At 42.5% G+C, this 20823-nt stretch overlaps 1 protein-coding gene across 3 annotated transcripts in view; it reads right to left on the minus strand.

The window, feature by feature from the left end:
* Window positions 1-20823, minus strand: part of THADA (THADA armadillo repeat containing) — a 318617-nt gene that overhangs the window by 136486 nt on the left and 161308 nt on the right. For all 3 annotated transcript variants that reach the window (XM_057309404.1, XM_026486984.4, XM_057309405.1), the window contains exon 29: window positions 8434-8602. In XM_057309404.1, the coding sequence (XP_057165387.1) occupies window positions 8434-8602 (169 nt within the window). The remainder of the gene's footprint in view (window positions 1-8433; window positions 8603-20823) is intronic.

Genomic DNA, 20823 nt, shown 5'->3' on the forward strand with positions numbered 1-20823 from the left:
TGCTGATGGGTGCCCACCCTACCTCACACCATCCACTTCTCCAACACACTCCAAGACCGACAGGCTTACCCACTGTCCCCTGCAAACACCTTCTGCATGCCCACCCCCCCCAACCCCGAGCCTTGGCTCACATCAAGTCCCAATGCCAACAACAGAAAATTGTTAAAAGGTTTATCCCAAGACCCAATGTCCCCACGAAGCTTTCTCTGAGCCCTCCTCTCAGCTGTGGGTTCTCAGCCACGTGCCTGGCCCACACCACAGCCCTATATTTCGGTGTAGTTGTTTGTGGTGTGGATGGCTTGTTCTCTGCCTCAGCTCATAAGCCTCTCGAGGGCAGAGAACACACTACATATTACCTATTCTTTGTATTTTCCATGGCACCTGGCATACTATTCGGCACTTAATTAGCACTCAGTAAGTATTTACTAAATAAAAGAGCAAGTAAACACTCTCTGTATTTACACCACATCTCTAAGGCCCAAGTCCAGAGCGTTAAAGGAAAGATCATCCTGGAAAACAAGAGATATGATTAGATGCTTTCCTCTTTACCTAAGCTCATGGGAAACAAGACAGGCTGACTTGCTTGTATCGGGAAATGACTTCACAGAGTCCCCAGTGAACTGCATGTGTAGCATGGGGACTTTAAGAGCATTCCAGTTTCTCAAGGAAAAGCATCCTCCCTGGCCTCGTTTATCCACTACTCACTGCCTACTCTGTGAGCACTTCTGTATAGTTAAAGGTAATCTTGAACATACAGACTTGTGCAACGAATACTTTATTAAAAAAAAAAAGTTTTGGGGTGCCTGGGTGGCTCAGTGGGTTAAGCGTCTGCCTTCGGCTTAGGTCATGATCCCAGGGTCCTGGGACCGAGCCCCACGCTGGGCTCTCTGCTCATCGGGAAGCCTGCTTCTCCTTCTCCCTCTGCCTCTCCCCCTGCTTCTGCTCTCTCTCTCTGTCAAATAAATAAAATATTAAAAAAAAAAAGGTTTCCCTTGTCTCTTAATGGGATTTGCTCAAATGTTACCTTTCCAACAATGACTATTCTGACACCTCATTTAATACTGCCATCTGCCCTCCTCTCTAATCAACTCCTGATTCACCTTCTCCTACTCTGCTTCTTCTTTTTGTTCACAGAAATTATTACCGTCTAATAAATGATATAATTTATTTTTTACTATAAATCAGAACAAAATCTATTATATCATTTACTCTTTGTCTGTCTCCCTGCCTCTCGAATGCAAGGTCTGTGAGAATAGTGATCTTTGCGAGCAAGGGTCTGTCTCCTTTGTTCTCTGATGTATTCTAAGAATCTAGAACAGTGTTTGGCATGTGGTTGGTACTCAGTCAACAGAATGCACAAATAAGTAGATGATGTCAACTGGCATTTCACTCCACGCCCTGAGGCCTCAGAGAGTGTCACTCTAGCCTTAGAATGTTCCTTCCCTCATCCTGAGAGGTGGTAGAGTACGACAGTTAACCACACAAGCTTGAAAGCTTTGAATTCCAGCTCTGCTTTTGCTAATTTATCTCTGCATAACTTTCATCAAATCTCATAACCCTTCCTGCCCTCAGTTTCCTCATCAGAACAATGGGAATAACACCCATCACTCAGAAGAGCCTCTACTGGCACTCAATACACACACACACACACACACACACACACACACACCCATACCCAACACATATGGACGCAGTAACGTGTGTGTGTGTGTGTGTGTGTGTATATATATATATATATATTCTTTCCATCATTACTACCCCCACTGTAACCCCAAACAGTAACAAAAGCCTGGGGACACATCTTCGGATAAATCTATAAATTCCACATACAGGAGTTCAGAGCACTACACAAAGCAGTAGCACTTTTGGCTGGCAACAATGACAGGGCACTGTAGTCAACGCTCCAGAGCTGGCAGCTAAAAGCTGTCTCCTACACCCAGAGAAAGCTCCCTAAGTAACACATACCAAATAAAAGCCTTTCGATATTTATAAGGAAAGGATTAATTCATCTTCAGAAGTAGCATTTTAATTAAAAATGACTTTTCTGGGCTTATATCCAGAAAGGAATATATTGCCAAAAGGTAAGATTTAACAAGGTTTAGTTCTTGCTTTAATTTTTTTTTTTTTTTTTTAAATTAAAGTGCTTCCCAATCCTTTTCACGTCAAGGCACACACAGAAAATAATCTTTCTTTGGCACTCTGGGCCAAACAGACGCAGCAGCTCCCAGCCGCAGGTGACCGCCTGGAGCCGCCAGCCCCGCTAGGCCCCCCTCAGCCTCGCTGAGAGCTGAAGGAATCAATAAATACTTGGCACGTTTACAAGCACACCATCGGAGAAGCTCTGCCTTAGCCCTTCTTGGACTGGAGACCTTCCTAGCAACTTAGATTTGTCTCCTTTCACACGAACACCAGTCCTCAGAGAGAAAGAAAGAGTGAATCTGGCCACTAGTGACCAGAGCGAGCATTTTTTTTATGACTCATTCCAGAAAAAAAGCACACTGACCGGCAATCCATTTATAACTTGCAACATCAGCATAATTTCATGCTTTTGTTTTTACTTTCCATTTTGAAATTTTATTTTCTGTGTATAAAATAAACAATGGACATAGGCCAACCTTAAGTCACCAAATGGAATCTTTCAAGTAATGTTCTATTTCTGGACAGTTGAGCATTCCACTTTATGTTTCACAATTTTGTACTTTTAAGACATACGAAAAAGATACAATTTTTCAAGCACAAGGTGATGTGTTACATGGTCACTTTTTTAAAAAGATGGAATTGATCATTCTTTTAAATTTAACTATAAGTTTTGGTGTAACACCTGGTAAAAAATACACTTTTTCTAAAAACATTCATTTCCTTACAGTTAGAAAATGCCGACAGAATTTATACTTAAGGCTACCTCTATCACTGATTTTCTTTTTGTTTCTATTACTTCTCTCTGCAGCAGAGAGTTAAGAATGGCTAGTCTTATCCCTGTTTCCTGAACTTCAAGAAATTTTTCCTTCAGAAAAGTAGCTGGCTGAATTGACCTACCTTTATTTCTTTCCTGGTTTTCTGCTTTTCTTTTCCACAAAGGTAATGCCAAGATCTGCCTCTATTTTTGTCCTCCTGCTCTCCTGCCCAGCCCAGCACAGCTGTTCCCACCCCCATAAAGATCCCAACTCTAGGCCTGACACAGAGTGTTCTAGACTAAAGCAGAATGTTATCTTAGTCTCCGTTTCCTTTCATGTCTGATGCCCTATCTGGCAGCTCTATCTTTTACCTCGTCTTCATTTCTGTTATTCATATGCTCCCTGGTCCCCAAGGGTTCAACTGGCTCACTTGGCTTCTAACCCACAGCTTCCCACACTGGGAGGTAAGAGCCTTAAAGGCAAACTCGTGTCTTCTTCCCCTGTACCTAGAACTGGGTAAGCCCTCCACTGAGTCTGCTGAATTGAATTCAGTCTCGACCTCTTTTTCATGTTCCCAGCAGCTCTCGGGCCTAGAACCCACAATTCCTATGGGTGTCCATGTTGGAGAGGTTTTGTCATACCCTTAAGGATGACAGAAGGTATGGCAACTTTGAACTTGGCTACAACCTAGGTCTCAATGGAGGATTCTGTATTTTAAGGTTCAGACTATTAAACGAGAGACCAAACAGAAATGATGAGAAAGAGATGAGCAGAGGGAAGGAAGGAGCAATGTTATATGGTTTCACTCATAAGTGGAATCTGAAAGACAAACAAAAACACAAATAAATAAACAAACCAAAAGCAGAATCAGACCTGTAAATACAGAGAACAGACTGATGGCTGCCAGAGGGGAGGTGCGTGAGGGATGGGCACAATGGGTGAGGGGGAGTGGGAGACACAGGCTTCCAGCTATGGAATGAGTAGGTCATGGGAATAAAAGGCACAGCATAAGGGATACAGTCAATGATACAGTAATAGGGATGTAACGGGACAGACCGGAGCTACACCTGTGCTGAGCATAGTATCATGCGTAGAGTCGGTGAATCACCATGTTGCACACCTGAGACTAATGTAACATTGTGTGTCAACTGTACTAAAAAACAAAAAGCCTTTTACTAGTTGTAGCCTCTAAGGGCTTCACTGACTTCCTCTGTCCCCCTGTCTTTATAACACCGATGAATTTACTTCGTTTCCAGCATCGAATCAGATTTTCAGAACTGAGGGACAAAAGGATTAAAAACAGAGCAAAGATGGGTTCTTTGTTTGGTTTCCCGAGGCACAGGAAGTTGTTATTCACACCAACTATCAGGAGGCGCTTTCTAAACACCAGGCAGGACTGCTGAGTGTAGCAGTGAAATAACATATGTGATTTACATAGTACAGGAGGTGCTCAAAATGTTCATTTCACTTCTCTTACGGCAAAGTCACCCAATGCGTGGGCCCAGGCTGCCCGAAGTCCATCCCCAGCTAATATTTCATGTCAACCCAAGTGTGTAGTACTGCTGCTCAGCTCCACAGCCAGAAAAGGGACTCAGAATTCTCCAACTGCAAAAGTCAAGGCTCCAAGTTTGGGTGGTAGGGGAAAGAGGTGGAGGAATAAGAGAATTAAACAAGGTGTTCCACAGATTATGCTGGCAAAAACGGAGAAAATTTAATACCAGCAAAGGGATGTTTAGAACTGTGGGTATTATTTGGACTAACTGGGGAAAAAAGAATACCTTTGCCTAAAATGTTCACATAAATCCAAAAGTGGTTTTTCTGCTTCAACAGAAGCTGAATGACCTCAACTGTCCACTTTACTCACATAAGAGAGCTTAAGTAAACAAAGAGCGGGCACCATCTCTTATATGTTTCTATCATGAGAAAAAGAACCAAAATAGAAAATGAAAAAAAAAACTCAAATCAAGTTTCTATTTCAACTGGTATATATTTTCCTCATGAAACACCAAAATGTGAGTTAAGTACCCAAGAATCAGAATAAATCTTGCCTCATAATTGTTGGCCCAAAAGCTTCCTCAACACAAGAGAACTTTTTGAATGCCAATATGATTTCTCGGGAGTGATAAGTAACCTAGTAATAATGTTAAGGCCCCAACATGAAGAATTTTGGCAACAAAAACAGACGGTTAATTCTACTTAAAAGACAGGGTAGCCCTGCCAGCCAGTGTTGTTCCCAAATGAGGTAATGTCCATGGCTCTTATCTAGCCTTTATGGAGATTTAATGTCATTTACCGTTGGCTCTTACGAACCGGCTGCATAATCTCACCTTTTCTCATGTGCGTTACTTCCATCTGTCTCAACGTTGCAATTAGAAACCTCTGGTTTTTAAAATGATTAAGAAACTGATTCCCACATGTTTTCTTTTCATGCATGTCCTATAATTTGAGTCTTTCTTCCATCGTTCCGGAAAATTCAGAGATCAGCATATTTCTCGTTTTCAAGGTATCTTATAGAAATACTCTGAGGTTTGATATATTTATGTAAATATTTTTCAAAGGAGCCAAAATGTGTAATTCAAGAAAACGTTCTGTGAAAGAATTTGCTTTCTGATTACAAAATGATTTCCTCCTTTTGGAAAAAAAAAATAGCGATTTTATATTTATTTAGCTGGCTCTGAAAGTCCCATGGAGATTCTCATGCCTTTCAATCCCTAACACCTCTTTTCCAGGTGCAGGCCTTTTATGGATTTCAAAGGTAGCTTTATGTGGAGCAGAAATCCAAAAGCTGTGGAAAGGAAAGGGAAAAAGAGCCCTCCCCATCTTAACTCCTTATGCTCTCCTCACAAAGAACAACGGAGTGAAACCGAGCTATGACAACACAGATGAGACACCCGAATGGACACGACAGAAGGATTTTCACATGCCTTTGACTTCCTTTTTTCACCAAGGGTACAAACCAATCTTGGTAAAGACAGCAATCTGTTTGACAAACATGAACACGATACCCAACACCCAACACATATACTGTGCTGTTTTGTTTTCAACAAGCCCTTCATCTCCCAACACTCAGGAACGAACGCAACAGCCACAACCAACCTGGAGTTTAAGGGTTTCTGCCCTTCCACAGAGTTTCACACTTTAGGCCACAGGAAACGTAAATTTGAGGTATCAGAGGCAGCTCAGAGACAGAGCAGAAGACCATGCTTTGTTGCTGGGCAGACTGGTGAGAGACAAGCCAGACCTGTTAGTGCTGTGTGGGAAATGAGGCTGGAAGGCCCACTTGTACAAGTGGCGAGACAGCCAAAGAAGCAATTCCAGCCTCACCACTTCCGACAATTTAGCCAAGAGTGGATCTGTAGGAAAGAAAATCTGATGGCTGATTCCCCCTCCTCCCTTGACAATCTGAGGCTCCCTTCTAACTCAGCTGCAGCATCTAGACATCTTTGAAAAGCCTGTTCTTCGTTACTCCTTATTGCCAGCTCCTTCCCTTCAAAGCAGCAGAGTCTGACAGAATCAAGTCATCTAACTTGTATGGGCCTCAGCGTCCCACGTTTAAAACCCAGATTATACCCTCCGGTCCTCTCTTCATCACCGAGATACAGTGAGGACCAAGGGAGACGAGTGCTTGAGGGCCTTCACTGAACAGACCACCCACACCAAAGACCCGCAGCGTATACAACACAGACCAGAGGGTCTGCTCTGGGGCCCCTGGGGGTCGCCGCACTCTTTTCAGGAGAGCTGCAAGATCCAACTATTTTCAAAATGCCACTAAGACACTCCTTCCCTCCTTTACTCTCCTTCTCAAGCAGCGCACAGTGGAGTCGGCCAGGGCTATGAGGTGTGTGACGACCTCATCACTCTAATCACGACTAATGAAATGTGTGCTTGTGAGTTTTTGCGTTTTAAGATTTTCTGCTTTAGAGTCTAATTAAACATCAATAGACAAAAGCTCTTTGGAATCCTCAATAACGAGGTTAAAGAGGTCCTGAGACCAGTGTGAGACCAGCCAACCTAGAACTCGGTCCCCCTGCAGCTCGAAGTTCCCAGACAGGTCGATTTCTCACCCACCCTGAGCCTTGCCATGTACTCTTCTCTCTGCACAGGGGAATGCCCCTCCCTCCTCTGCTTGGCTAACTTCTGCTCTTTACTTAGATGTTGCTTTCTCTGGAAGCTTGCCTTGACTTCCCCAAAATCAGTCAGGTGGCCCTGCTGTGTGCTCCCCTAACACGTGGCATGCTGTGATTGCCCACGTTCAGGCCTTTTATCGTCTTTGACTCCTTCAGTGCAACAACTCTTCTGACAGACAGAGCAGTATGTAGAAGGCATTCCATAACTACCTGCTGAACATACACATCAACCAAGGAATGGAGGCAAGAAGACAGGTCTCTCTTGCATTCATTCTCACCTAGAGGGAATTAGTTCCTAAAAACATAGTGTTCATTATAGTACACGTTCATTAAAACTATGGTAATAATAACAATAACACATTATATACCTGGTACTAGTCTAAGCACTTGATATGCATTAATTCATTTAATCTTCACAAAATCCCTACCAGGTAAGCATTACCATTATCCTTATTTCAAAAATGAAGACACAACCCTGTATGTTAACTATACTGTAATTGAAAAACTTAACAAAAACAATGAAGAGACAGAAGTGTAGGTAATGAGTAGCAGATCTGAGATGCACACCGAGCCTGTCTGGCTCCAGAGTCCCATGTCGTTAACCACTCTATACGCTGCCTCTCATGTCAGCAGTGTAGACCTCAAGCTTACAGCATATATTGAGATCGCAAGGCCACCTCTCAGTTCTACTCACAAACCAGACACATGATTTGATATTTAAATACCCCTCCAATCCCGACCCACCATGAGTGACCCCAGCAGACACATGAACAGATCTCACCAGTACCACCTGTTCCCAAGAAAATAGAGTTTAAAAAAGACAGTTTCAGTAAGAAGACTATTTCTCATTCATTTGTTGTACTTTAGTCCTTTCCAGAGGAAATGTTAAGTTAAAAGTGGTAAGTATATTTGTATATTTATTAAAAATAAAAGGTCTCCTTCGTAGCACAGAGGAAACAGGAATGTAGGGATTGACCTTTCCATGTACTACGGCGCTACGCTGCTGGGCAAACACTCTCTGATGTGGATAACTCTCCTTCTGTGTCTTGCGCTAACCTCTCTTTCAAGGAATGCTCATAACTTCACTCTGAACAGGGAGTGGCCCAGAACGTTCTGCAGGCACTTGATGGAAAAGACAAAACTCTAAATGGTTCAGAGAGGTAAGTCCAAATGGGAAAGCATGCTGTATAAAACAGGATTTAATGCCAAAGACGATCCGACTGAATCACAGCGTGACGCTGTACTCATGTTTGTAATGAAAAGAAGCACCCCTAGGATACCTGTTCTCTCAGCAATAGAAAAAAGCTCCATAGATAAAGTTAAAAGCTTGTGGATCAAATCTTTACCTGCCAACAGTACATGAGAAATCAAAGTTTATCCTGTGCTGTTTGACACAAAGTAACTGTATTTACCTGGAGAAGCGTTCCATGAATATGGTTTTGCCGGAAACACTGGTCAGTGCAGTTGGGGAGTTTGGCCAACAGAGTTCGGATGGTCGTGGGGATTTCATCTACCATCACAAACGGGACCAAGGCACGAGCGGCCATTTCACGGGAGCGGTAGACAGGCGAGCGACCACATCTGAGGAGACAAAATCACAAGATCACTTAATACTCATTTCCACATCCGTGTCTTTGTATATGCTGATGTGCTATCTAGCTCCAGCTGGGACATCCGAGTTGGGGGAGACAGAAGTTCCTCCTTATTCCAAATGTTTTTTTTTTTTTTAAATACTTCCCTTATTCCAATGATTGTATGTGTGTATTAGTGTTAGCTCTATAGGTGATTTTCCTTTTCATATAAGGATCATTAATATCTATGGTTTTATCACAGGGATAAATGCAGATCAGCTTTGGGAATGATTCAATAAACAGGCAGTAGCAAAAATAGCTTCCTCCTCAACAATCAAACAACTATTGGGTACTCAAAATGAACAAATGATAGTGCCATGAGAAATAAAACAGTCGTTGTGGTCTTTGGGGAGCCTGTATTCTGGTTGGCAAGATAAGCAGTACATATGGGAAGATGACCAAAAGCACAAGAGAGCCCTGGAAAAGGGATAAGCAAGTGACTGTCATATTATGGCTACATGAGGATAGGACTGTAGGTTGCAGTGTTGAGAAGAATAGAACTCAGGAAAGCAAGCATGATTCTAAGATGGCTGAAACCAGGAAGTTGTTTCAACCAGAAACAGTGGGATAAAGCGAGGGTAAAAATGCTCAAGGTACAGGTAGATGTGTCTGACTGAAATAACAGGGGAACTTCAGGCTGACAAGTGGCTCTGGCCAGACTGGGTAGTGTCACAAATGGCAGACTACATGATCTTGAACTTATTGTCAAGGGAACAAGAGTTGGACCCTCAAGTCACTGAATCCTTGCCTCTAGGCTGACTCACACCCAAAGAGCCTGAATAAAAGCCAATTCTTAAATCAGTGAAAGTCACGGACAAGTGGTATTTTGAGATTCTACAAAGGTCATTGGAAAGGCAGGTCATCTAAGGGCCTCTTGACTTTGTAAACACTCAAAACCTGAGAGTCCACAACCATTTTGTTGAAACTGTGCACTTGAGAGCCTTCACAGATATAGTGTTATTTGAGAGGAAGGCCCAATATGGTAGGTCTTGGCTTAAATAGGTTCTTATCTAGAACTCTCAAGACTCCATGAACTTTTATCCAATTTAAAAAGTAACTCAACTTATAGAAATATCTTAGACGCCACAAAAAAGATGGGGGAAGATTAGAAGACAGTAGACTCTGTGGAGGAAAGAGATGGTCTCTTTCTTTGTTTTCAAAATTCCTTAGTATTCCAAAAGGAATTACTGATAAGATCTGGACCATGTAGGCTTAGCATGTGGAGGGACAAAGCCCTAGGACTGAAACGTTTCTAATTGCCCAAGGTATCAATGACATTTATCTTAATGTGACAATAAAAGAGCAGATACAATTTCTATACAATTTCTGTTTGGAATGATCCAAACAGAATTTCATCATGGGGAGTGGTAAGTCAAGCACTGTGTCATTTTTTTCCCCCTACAAGTATAGGTCTGTCAAACAGGTCAATCAGTACACACTTTATGGATGCAGAAGAGCTCACCTTACATGGTACTATGGGAAGACACTGAGGGCTAATGTTACAGTAGGTAGCTAGAGATTTCCCAGTGGTCTTTGACTAGGTTCTGCCAAATCACCCATTTTTGACTTATTTTTCCTTTAGAATGATTAAATGTTTAATCTTTAATTGGCAAATACAGTAAAATGTTTGTTTTGGCTCACGGTGGCGGGGTGGGGGGGCTGAGAAAACTTCACTTGACAGAGAAAAAAAATACTCTGAAAATGCTTTGAGATTTAATTAGCAAATGACCTCACTCAGCCCAGTCATTTGTCGGAAGCTTCCCCATCTGTCTGTCCCCTACCCCTCCAACACACACACTTTGTGTCAGAGAGTGTTTTATGTTACCGAACTGGGCTCTTGTATATAAATGTTTCTTTTCAAATACAAATAACTCTGACATGGTTACAGATGTTTAGTTTCTAATTAGCAGTAACTGTACACTAAAGAATGCCCCTCCTTTTGCTCCTGACCTTTAGCAAATGATGATTTCCCAAAGGAATCTGGCATCCATACAGGAGAAAGAATGGAAAGTGGGAAAAGTGCCAGAATTCTCTGTTTTTGGATACCCTGTGCTAGGGTACTTTCCAAATGCACACAATCAGGTTAAAGAGCAAAACAAAATCTCCCTTCAAAAAACTAATGCAATTACAGAAAAAGAGAAGCTTACTTTAAAAGTAATATTTAATTATCATTCATTGTGAAACAACGATTAAATGTAATTTCAAACTCCTCTCTATTGCACATCGTTAAAATGGAAGGATAGATTATAGTCAACACCCACACACAGACACACACACACACACACACTCATAAAGCAAAAAACATTTCCAGGTTACTGTTTTGTCAATTACTGGGGGACAGGGAGGGGTCTGATGAGATTTAGCTTTTCTCCAGGTCTATGTGGCCTGGAGTGTGAGGGGATATAAACACAGTCTTTTTAGCCCTGAGCAAAATACATTTGAAGCTAAAATCTATCTTTCCCTTGGATAGAGTCTCCTAGTTTGATTCAGTAAATGTGCCAAAATCAAGCAGAGATGCTCTCTGGCAATAGAGTCTAGTGGCTATAAAGGATGGAAAATCAGAACACCTGGATCTCCATCCTGCTTTGGACACTGTTTTATGATCTGGACAAGTCACAGTAACCTCTCTGGGTCTCAGTCGAGCTGACAGTGGTAGCAATAATCTATACACGGTGTTCTCACCTGATCTCTATGAGAACATTCCAAGGGGAAAGATGCTTTGAAGATACAAAGTTTCCAGAGTGCAACTGCCTGTGTCCAGTACAGGATCGCCATGTTCTAAGAATCACAGGCCTCTAAGTGGCTTCAGTGAGAGAATTAAGACTGTGGTGTGAATGCTGAACCATTTTTAAGAAGATAAAACGACAAACTGATGATATGAAGGCAATGAGTTTTGTTTTGGTTTTGGGCTTTTTTTTTTTTTTTGGCCTCCATTAAAAGAGATGAGGAGGAATCTCAGGCCCTTCTCAAAAGAAGTAGGACTGCTCCTGTCTCTCTAAGCCTCAATTTCTTCTGGAAAACAAAGCAAATGGATTTGGGATCTCAAAGGTCATTTCTCCTTTTACTACTGTTTGAAAACCATGTCCTCAGTAGCCCCGGCTGTGTTCTAGGCCTGAACACTAGGTCCTTCCACAGGATGTGCAGGACATACTGACACCCAAACCTCGCGACCTTTCACTCCGATAAACCCTTTCCAAGTTCATTTTGATTTCACCTTTACTGAGCACCTACTGTGCTCTCAGCACATGAGAAATGACACATTTGTCATCGTAATACTTGCATCCCGCAATAGTACAGCCTTGGCAGTTTATAAAACGCCTGCACACCCGTATTTCTTTATCATGCAACATTCCTGCAGGACATGAGGGCATTATAAACCTAAATTAACAGAGGAAACATAAAACGAAGCTCAGAAAAGCTAAGCGGACCCTCTAGAATACATAAGCAGTAGCGCCCAGGCCAGAGCCACCACCCATGGCTCCAAGATGGAGCCTGTGGTCTAGTCCAAGCTGTGGCTCACACCTGGAAATACCTCCCAGCTAATAACAACACGAGCTTTACAAGGATGTAGAAAATCTCCAAATGAGTGTGTTTTTTGTTTTTGTTTTGAATATTTGCAGGATCATGAAAACATTTCAGGATCTCATGTACATTGTGGACTCTCTCAAAAGAGGAATGGATTTACAAACATATACCCACAATTTCCTATATAATTTCAGGGGTTCACGACACACACCCCAAAACCCGTGGGGCAAGGCTTCCCAGACCCAGGGCAAGACTCTCCAGTTGCTCCTTTGCACACAGTGTGACTATCAGGTATGTGCTCTGCTTTAGAGACAGGGAGATGGAGAACAGGACTCCGCTCACAGGAAATCACGGGTCTGGAGGGGAGCCAGCCAGATAACCCCATGACACAAACAGGAGTACCCACGGAGACACACACATGGCTGTGAGCAGCACAGACAAGCCAAGCAGGAGGTGGAGCTGGAATGGCTTTCTGGAGGAGAGAAAGGACCTTCAGGTGAGGATAATACACACCACTGGACTTCAGGAACCCTGGAGAATGCTGGAGAGTTTGGAGAGTCTGTGCAGGCAATAGGTCTTCTGAGATCTTCCCCCCACTTCCCTCTGTTTCCAAGAGTGGTGGCTGAGCTTTATCCAGGTGCTTCCCTCTTTATATTTACCCCCAGAAGCTGTTCCAATTTTCCTGGAAGGTTTCACAGGTAAGTGGCTGGACATCACCCAACCTATCCCTGCTCACCTGAACCTCCTAGGTGAGGCATGGAGACATCTACGGAGGGCCTAGCACAAGCACATGCTGGAATAAGTACCAGAAAATCAGAGAGAAAAGCCACTCCCAGGCCACAGGAACCTATAGTGCAATGGCAAAGACAGGCCAATCAGCCAGTGCTTCTCAGGGCCCCAAGAAGGAACCATAGGCTGTTACAGAAGAGTTAAAGGGAGACATGCAGAGAGGAGGGTGGGTGGTCTGGGAGATATGGTCCAGCTGGGATGCAATGAGGCCGGCAGAAAGGACATTCGGGTCTGGCCGGTGCCTTTCCCTACATGAACCCAAACTGCCCCTCTGTGCATTCAGACAGAAGGAAGGGAACTGAGTTTATTGAATGCCTACTGTGTGCGGGGACCGGCCATGTAGTTTAGACGCACTATTTCATTTACTTCACTAAATCTTCACCACAATGTCATTATCATCATCCCTATTTTAAGATGAATAAAGTGAGGTGTCCCAACATACTCCAGATCATAGAACTAGCAAGTGGCAGATCCTGCATTCCAATTAGGGTCTGTCCACCTGCAAAATCCAGTCTTTCTTTGTTTTTTATTTTACTTTTAAAATATTTTATTTATTTATTTGTCAGAGAGAGACAGCACAAGCAGGGGGAGCAGCAGGCAGAGGGAGAGGGAGAAGCAGGCTCCCAAAGCGGAACTCGATCCCAGGACCCAGGGATCATGACTTGAGCCAAAAGCAGATGCTTGACCGACTGAGCCACCCAGGCTCCTGGCAAAATCCAGTGGTGGATTTCTAAGTCTTTAGACTTAAATTTCTTCAAGTCTTTCTAAGACTTGACAATGCAGTTGCCTCAAAATCCGCAGTCTTGGAAGCTTTGGTAAAGTTCAGCCTCGTCACACTGAAGCGTGAATGGTTCATGGAGCCCTCCAGTCTCTAACGGGTAGAACGCGAAGCCACAACAATAAAGATGTCGCTGATAACAGCCAACACTTCCTGAGCGTGTACAGAGGGCCAGACTTGGTGTTAAAATCTTGGCATGTACTACACCATTTAATCCTCAGAACAAGACAGAATGGCTGAGAGAACATTCTGAGGTAATGCGAGGAAGGTATTTTTAAAAGGACTTCGTGAGGTCCGGTGACCTTGTGTGAATCCCTCATTTCACGAGAATCAGAGCACAAGTCTTCAGAGAAGTCTCCAAAAGACTTCACAACCCAGCTAATACACCTTCCACTCTCCCTTACTGACATAACCAGTGCTCCCCCAGTTCCTCTGCGTTCCCTCACCCAGCTCCAGTCCTATCCTCACTTGCCAAAGGTCAAGTGGTACCCTGTACAAAACAGAAGCCCCCAAACTTCTGCTGCCAAGAAAGACGGTCACCCACCTTCTTCAGGTAGATTCCCCTACCTGACCAAGGGCTTGGCATCTTGGGAGCGGGGCTGAGTTTAAAGAAGCTATGTGTGACTTACTCCCAAGTCCCTCACCAGATTTACTCAGGAATGCCCTGCCATGATGGTGTGTTTCTCATACAGCAAGGCCGTCTGCTGTTGGGTAATGGTCATCTATCGATAAAAGGTGTGATAACCCTACCTTGCAGGTTATCTCTGCAGGCTGGGTGAGAATGCAGAGGCTGAGACCTCAGGCTATACTATTTTGAAAGAAAAATCTTGCTATAAAGTTGATCCTTGAATTACGTGGGTTTGGACTGCATAGGTCCACTTATGTGCAGATTTCTTTCAATAAATCATTGGGAAAAAATTTTGGGGAGATTTGTGACAATTTGAAAAACTTGCAGAGGAACTACATAGCCTAGAAATACTGAAAAACCTAATAAAAAGTTAGGCATTACTGTAAGAATACCATATACAATACATATACAAAATATGGGTCAATCGACTGTTATCAATACAAAGCTTCTAGCCAACAGTAGGCTATTAGTTAATGCTGGGGGGAGTCAAAAGTCATATGAAGATTTTCGACTATATAGGGTGGGAGGGTCAGTGCCCCTAACCCCTGAGTTGTTCAAGGGTCAACTGCGTATGTTCTGTCAAACCAACTATTGCTTCACCCTTAGCACCTCTGCCCATGCAATTCGTTCTCACTGGAATGAACGTCCTTTCACCCTCTACACCTGGGGAACCCCTCTTCTTCTGAATTCTGCCCAGGCATCACTTCTTTTGCAAAATCTTACTGCAGCTCCTCTGGTCGGAAGCAATCACTTCCTTTTCCGTTCTCTGTCCCTGCAACTGCGTGTGTAGATCTGTCAGAGCTGGGGGCCCATCTCATCTGCCTTCCCCACAACAGACTCAAGTGTCATGTTGGCTGAACCAAAGTGATCTGGAGAGCAGAAACAGGGTCTTTTTTTTTTTTTTTTTTAATTCCAGTATAGTTAACAGAAACAGGGTCTTCAGAGTTCTGAATCATACAGCACATAGGACAGGAGCTAAGAACATACTCTGGAATCCAGAAGACCTTCATTTAAATTCAGGTCCTGCCACTTACTAGTGTGTGACCTGGGACAGGTCAGTGAACCTCCTAAATTTTTATCTTCTCTAAAATGGGCAAGAGAAATGATCTCATGGCACTGTTGTGCAGCCTAAATGAGATAAAGAATATGAGATGCAATGCCTACAAGTCAGTGATCGGTAAGCCGTAGCTATTATTGAAGCGAACAGGTGGAATACCTTTCCAACTTGAAAGTTTTATCCACACGTACAAACTCTCTAGTGTTCTCTATCTCAACCACAGGCTGAGGACACAGAGCCTTGCTTGTACCAAACAGGCTTCAAGGACTCACAAAGGCTACCCATCCCCCTCCCCACCAAAGGTGCTGGGAAAGACAGATGGAAGATTGAGTTTTTTTGGGGCAATTGGCTAGTTTTTGTGAGGCCCACTGCCTTTATTCTTCAGGTCCGGGGCCCAAATTTTATTCCAATCCTGTTTCTAATGCTGTTTCACCAAAGAGTTCTTTTTCCTTTTCATTGTGTATAGTTCCTAGTTTCAAATCTTGCTTTCAGGAAACATGTACACATGTGTGTGGGTACGTGTGTGTGCACAAAAGAGAGAAACCACTAAAAAAAAAAAAAGTCTGTACCAGTGAGTTTGAAAAAGCAGGAATTTTGGTGTGTCCTGTGACTATTAAATGTTTTGTTATAAATGTGGTCTTCCTGAAGCCGTTCTCTCACATTCTCAGGTGAGTTCAGTGCCCATCGAGGTTGCCAGATTCTCTACTTGTCCTTCCTATACCAATTTTCAGTTCATCAAAGGCCCTACCACCACCTGAACTCCTTGTTCCTTTTCCTGCAACTCAAACCGCTAGCACTTAAAAGTTGCATTTACTGTAATCTTGCCCTCTGCACTACTCATGGATTTCTTTATTCAAATATATTTCTTGGAAGGATAATGGGTTCAGGACTTCTGAAGTCTGACTTTTTAAAAATCTTTGGTTTGGGTAGTAAGAGAGAAATAAGAGCAGTAGACAGTAGCTAAACTAGAAATTGCACATTGCCAGCTTTCATGGACAAAAAAATATATACGTATCTGTAGACAGAATGCTTAGTTTAAATGTTTATCTACTGGGCAGCTCAGAGCAGTAACTACTCTTTGCAAGTTAACTCCAAACAACACTGTAGAACCTTTTTTAAAAAATGTTTTTATGAAGAAATGCTGACAATAATAAACCACAAGAGAACGTCTGAAAACGGCAGTGTGTAACCACCTGGGACAGCCCAACCACAGTTAAGCCATAGAAGACACATTCTCTTAAGATCATCTCCACTTCACCTCCAAGCTACCAAAGCTTCACTCAGGCTGACCAGTCACAGGCTGTTAATCCTGAAGTGTGAAAATGGCAGCTGCCAGGAGCTGGGAATTAGCCTCCATCACAGCGACACCCCTCACTTGTCCCTGTGAGAGCTGGGCACACAACATGAGGCCACGTATGTGGCAAAAACACAGGGGCACGGGTGCAATGACACTGGCTACTGGCATCTTTTGGTGCTAGGAAATATAGCGAGGGAATTTTCCAACAGGACGGAGGAAGGTATCTAGTGCGGTACTTACTTCAAAAAGCTCTTTGAATAATGCTCTTTAATTATTTAGAATTACAAATGTGTCTTACATAAATGAAAGGATGCATGATTGCTGAATGCGAATCCCCGGTTACTCGTGGATATCAAAATATATAGACAAAGTATGAAAATTGTATTTCATCTGAAATTTCATTTCATTCTTTCTTTTTTTGCCCAGATAACAATAAATTCAATATGAAACTGAATTGTTCAGATGCCAACCAAATGGTCTAGACAGTTGGAAAGAAGGGGTTTTTCTCTCTGGAGCAATGAAATGTGGAGTACCTTAACAAGGATTCTTCCCTGACTCTGGGAAAAACATGAAAAAGACTTTATAGCGACATAAATACAAAGACTTTGGAAGCCCTAGAGATTAAAAGGGAATCGTTTATTTCTGTCTTTACCCAAAATAAAATGGAGTATTATAAAGGGAAAAAAATACAGCTATCTAACATAAACAGTATAAAAGTTTCCTAAACAATGAAAATAATCAGTAGATTTAGTTTGAAATTTTGCCACAGTCTTCCCTCCCCGTGCATGAGTGGGTCTTCTCTCTGACCCTGAATCAGTAAGCCGCATGCTAGTCTGCTGGTCTCCTCACGGACAGCTGGAAAAGCGCTCTGGCTCTACTCTCAGGGCTCCCGGGCTGCCTCAGCTATGTGCAGGGCAGGAGCTGAGGGCAGCAGCTCATGCAGACTGAGTGAAAGAGCTGCACATTCCTCTCCACAAAGGGCTCAGAGATGAGCGCAATCAGGCAGCCAGTGATTCTCTAAAGAGGTTGAACATAAATACCTGGCCCTAGCACATCTTCCTTCTTTCCTTGCAGGTAGTGAGTGGCTCAGAGAAAACAGCCCTGAACAGTCCTGGGTCTCCTTGAGATGATGGCCACTGCTCAAAGGCCAAGTTCTTGAAGCAATTTCATAGAGCTGAAAGTCACTCCACTTAACTTTACCATGTGGTTCCATACTTACCATGAGTGGTTTCCAGTTCACAAACACAGGACTGGGTGGTCAACTCAGCGGACTACACAAAGGTATAGAGGGAATTTCCCTTCTTTTTAATCTAATATATACATATATATATAAATATATATAAACGTTTATATATATATAATGTTTTTGGTCCAGTTGAAAAAGTTTTGTTTGTTTTTAGCTTTCCAATGTTTCAGAACCCATGATAGCTCTCTATTGCCACATTAAATACACATTTCTCATTCTGGCATTTCAAGCATCCTCAATCTAGCCCAAGACTGGCTGAGCAAATCACAGGTGCCGAGTAAATCTTTCTCGAACCAACAGAACCTGACTTTTCAGGTGACTATATATGAAAAGATATTAAAATCTCATAAAATCTAAACATCCTGTGAGTTAAGTGAGTGCTCACCATACACTGATGATAATTTTTAAATAAACACTTTAATTAATTAATTTATTTATTGAAGATTTTATTTATTTATTTGACAGAGAGAGAGAGACAGCCAGCGAGAGAGGGAACACAAGCAGGGGGAGTGGGAGAGGGAGAAGCAGACTTCCAGCAGAAGAGCCTGACGTGGGGCTCGATCCCAGAACTCCGGGATCACGCCCTGAGCCGAAGGCAGATGCTTAACGATGGAGTCACCCAAGCGCCCCTAAATAAACACTTTTAAATGTGGACAATTTTATTGACTTCCCTTTTGACAAGAATTTGTTAGGTTTCTGAAAGATTCCAACACCAAGACTAAAACTCAAGAAAGGAAAAAAGAAGGGAAGGTAGGACTATCACTGTGTGTCTGCTAGATGTCAGGAAAGATGCTAGATATTTCTGAATATTTTATCACATTTTTAGTACTCATATAAACGCTTTAAAAGAAGTATATAATACTATATAAGCTTATGTAGGTTTTTGCTCTAGAAGGTCTAGTGGGAACGTGTACAGAATGATAAGTTACCAAATAAAATGTAACCACTAACAAATAAATTGCATTGGGCAAGTTTCTTTCAGTTATGGTAATAGATGTGCAATTCTTTGTAAGCAATTTATCCCACTTAATTCCAATGGTTAGAACTCATATTTGCAGACCCTATACATAGTGAATTGGTGTCCTAGAAATGTTTCCTACTGCTCTAACTAGCGTTTTCCAAAACGAAACCTAAAGCTTTATAATATAGTATCTTTTTTAAAAAGATTTTTATTTATTTATTTGACAGAGAGAGAGCGAGCACAAGCAGAGGGAGCAGCAGGCAGAGGAAGAAGCAGACTCCCCACTGAGCAAGGAGCCCACTATGGGGCTCGATCCCAGGACCCTGGGGTCATGACCTGAGCCAAAGGCAGACGCTTAACCAACTGAACCACCCAGGTGCCCCTATAATGTATTATCTTTAAGAAAGGCAAATTAGTTACCAGGACATAATAACTGACCCAAAGTCATCCAAATTACAGTCTTTGTAGCACAGCCATCAATGAGAAGTTAATGACGAACCCTGTATCAGTCTGGTACAGGCTCCCCAAAGGTTGTGGTGGTGTCCTGCTGACCTCGATAGATACTGATCATCTCTGGTCCAATCACCTACAGTCATTTAAGGTATAGCATTTACGTAGAGACAAGTTCAAAATGTCTAGGAAGAGAGGGGCGCCTGGGTGGCTCAGTCGTTAGGCGTCTGCCTTTGGCTCAGGGCGTGATCCCAGCGTTCTGGGATTGAGCCCCACATCAGGCTCCTCCGTGGAAGCCTGCCTCTTCCTCTCCCACTCCCCCTGCTTGTGTTCCCTCTCTCGCTGGCTGTCTCTATCTCTGTCAAATAAAGAAATAAAAATCTTAAAAAAAAAAAATGTCCAGGAAGAGAAATCCTTAACATTTTTAATGACAAGAAGAGACACATACAGGTCAGTACCTTGGCTTTTCATTGGCTTGGAAAAAAATAATATACATAATCATCAGCTTTAAGTGACTCTTCTGGTGGAGAGAAAGCTGCTGTGAAGTAGAAACCCTTACATGGGCCCCTTGGTGTCTCTGGAGTGAGGCTGCTTTTAAAACATCCTCAGAGTAAAATACTAGCATCTAGCACCGTGGCCACGGGCAAATTACATAATGTCTTTTCACAGCCTCATCTGCAAAAGGAGATTAGGATAAGTGATCTCTAAGGTCCCCTTCAATAATCAAATCCTATAATTCAATGGACATTTAAACATCCCAGGCAGATAGCTATCTTTTTTGTTTTAAAATATCTTTATGACCTCTCTTGACTTGTTCCATTGCTTAATCTCATAATAATATTGATGCCGATAATAAAAGTTGTATGTCTAACACTACCCACACTCAATCTTTCTATACTTGGAGCCAATTTTCTCTAGTTTGAGCCTTTCTGGAGTTGGAGGACAAATGACCAGTGTTTTCGACACACAGGAAAACCCTTCATTAACTGTATTGGAATCCTGTCATTAAATCACCCCTTGCTCTTCCCTTCCGCAGGCTAAAGCCACCCGACTCCTTTAATCATGTAGAACTTCTTCTCCAGAATCTAATTAATTATTCTGCCTCTACAAAGAGTTAAATGAATCTTCCCGTTGCTAAAACAATGATTTGTGCTACTGTTGGATGAGAGAAATTTGAGTATTTCTTTGGATTTGATTATTCTCCAGAGATTGCAATTTGTTTTTGCTAAAGCCAATTAACGCCCTGAATGACCCTCCTCTGTTTCGTAGCAACATTTCAAGCCAAAAATCAGAGAGAATGAATTTTTAAAAACCATAAAGTACATGGAAAGTTTTGAAAAATTCCAAGAAATTGCATATTTTTGGCCTGAAAAAAGAGCACAAAAGAGCAAGGAATATTGAGATGTTAGCAAAAGACCCACCCCAGGGAAGATTCTTTCC

Source organism: Ursus arctos, unplaced genomic scaffold (assembly GCF_023065955.2).
Source record: "Ursus arctos isolate Adak ecotype North America unplaced genomic scaffold, UrsArc2.0 scaffold_8, whole genome shotgun sequence".
NCBI classification, from domain to species: domain Eukaryota; kingdom Metazoa; phylum Chordata; class Mammalia; order Carnivora; family Ursidae; genus Ursus; species Ursus arctos.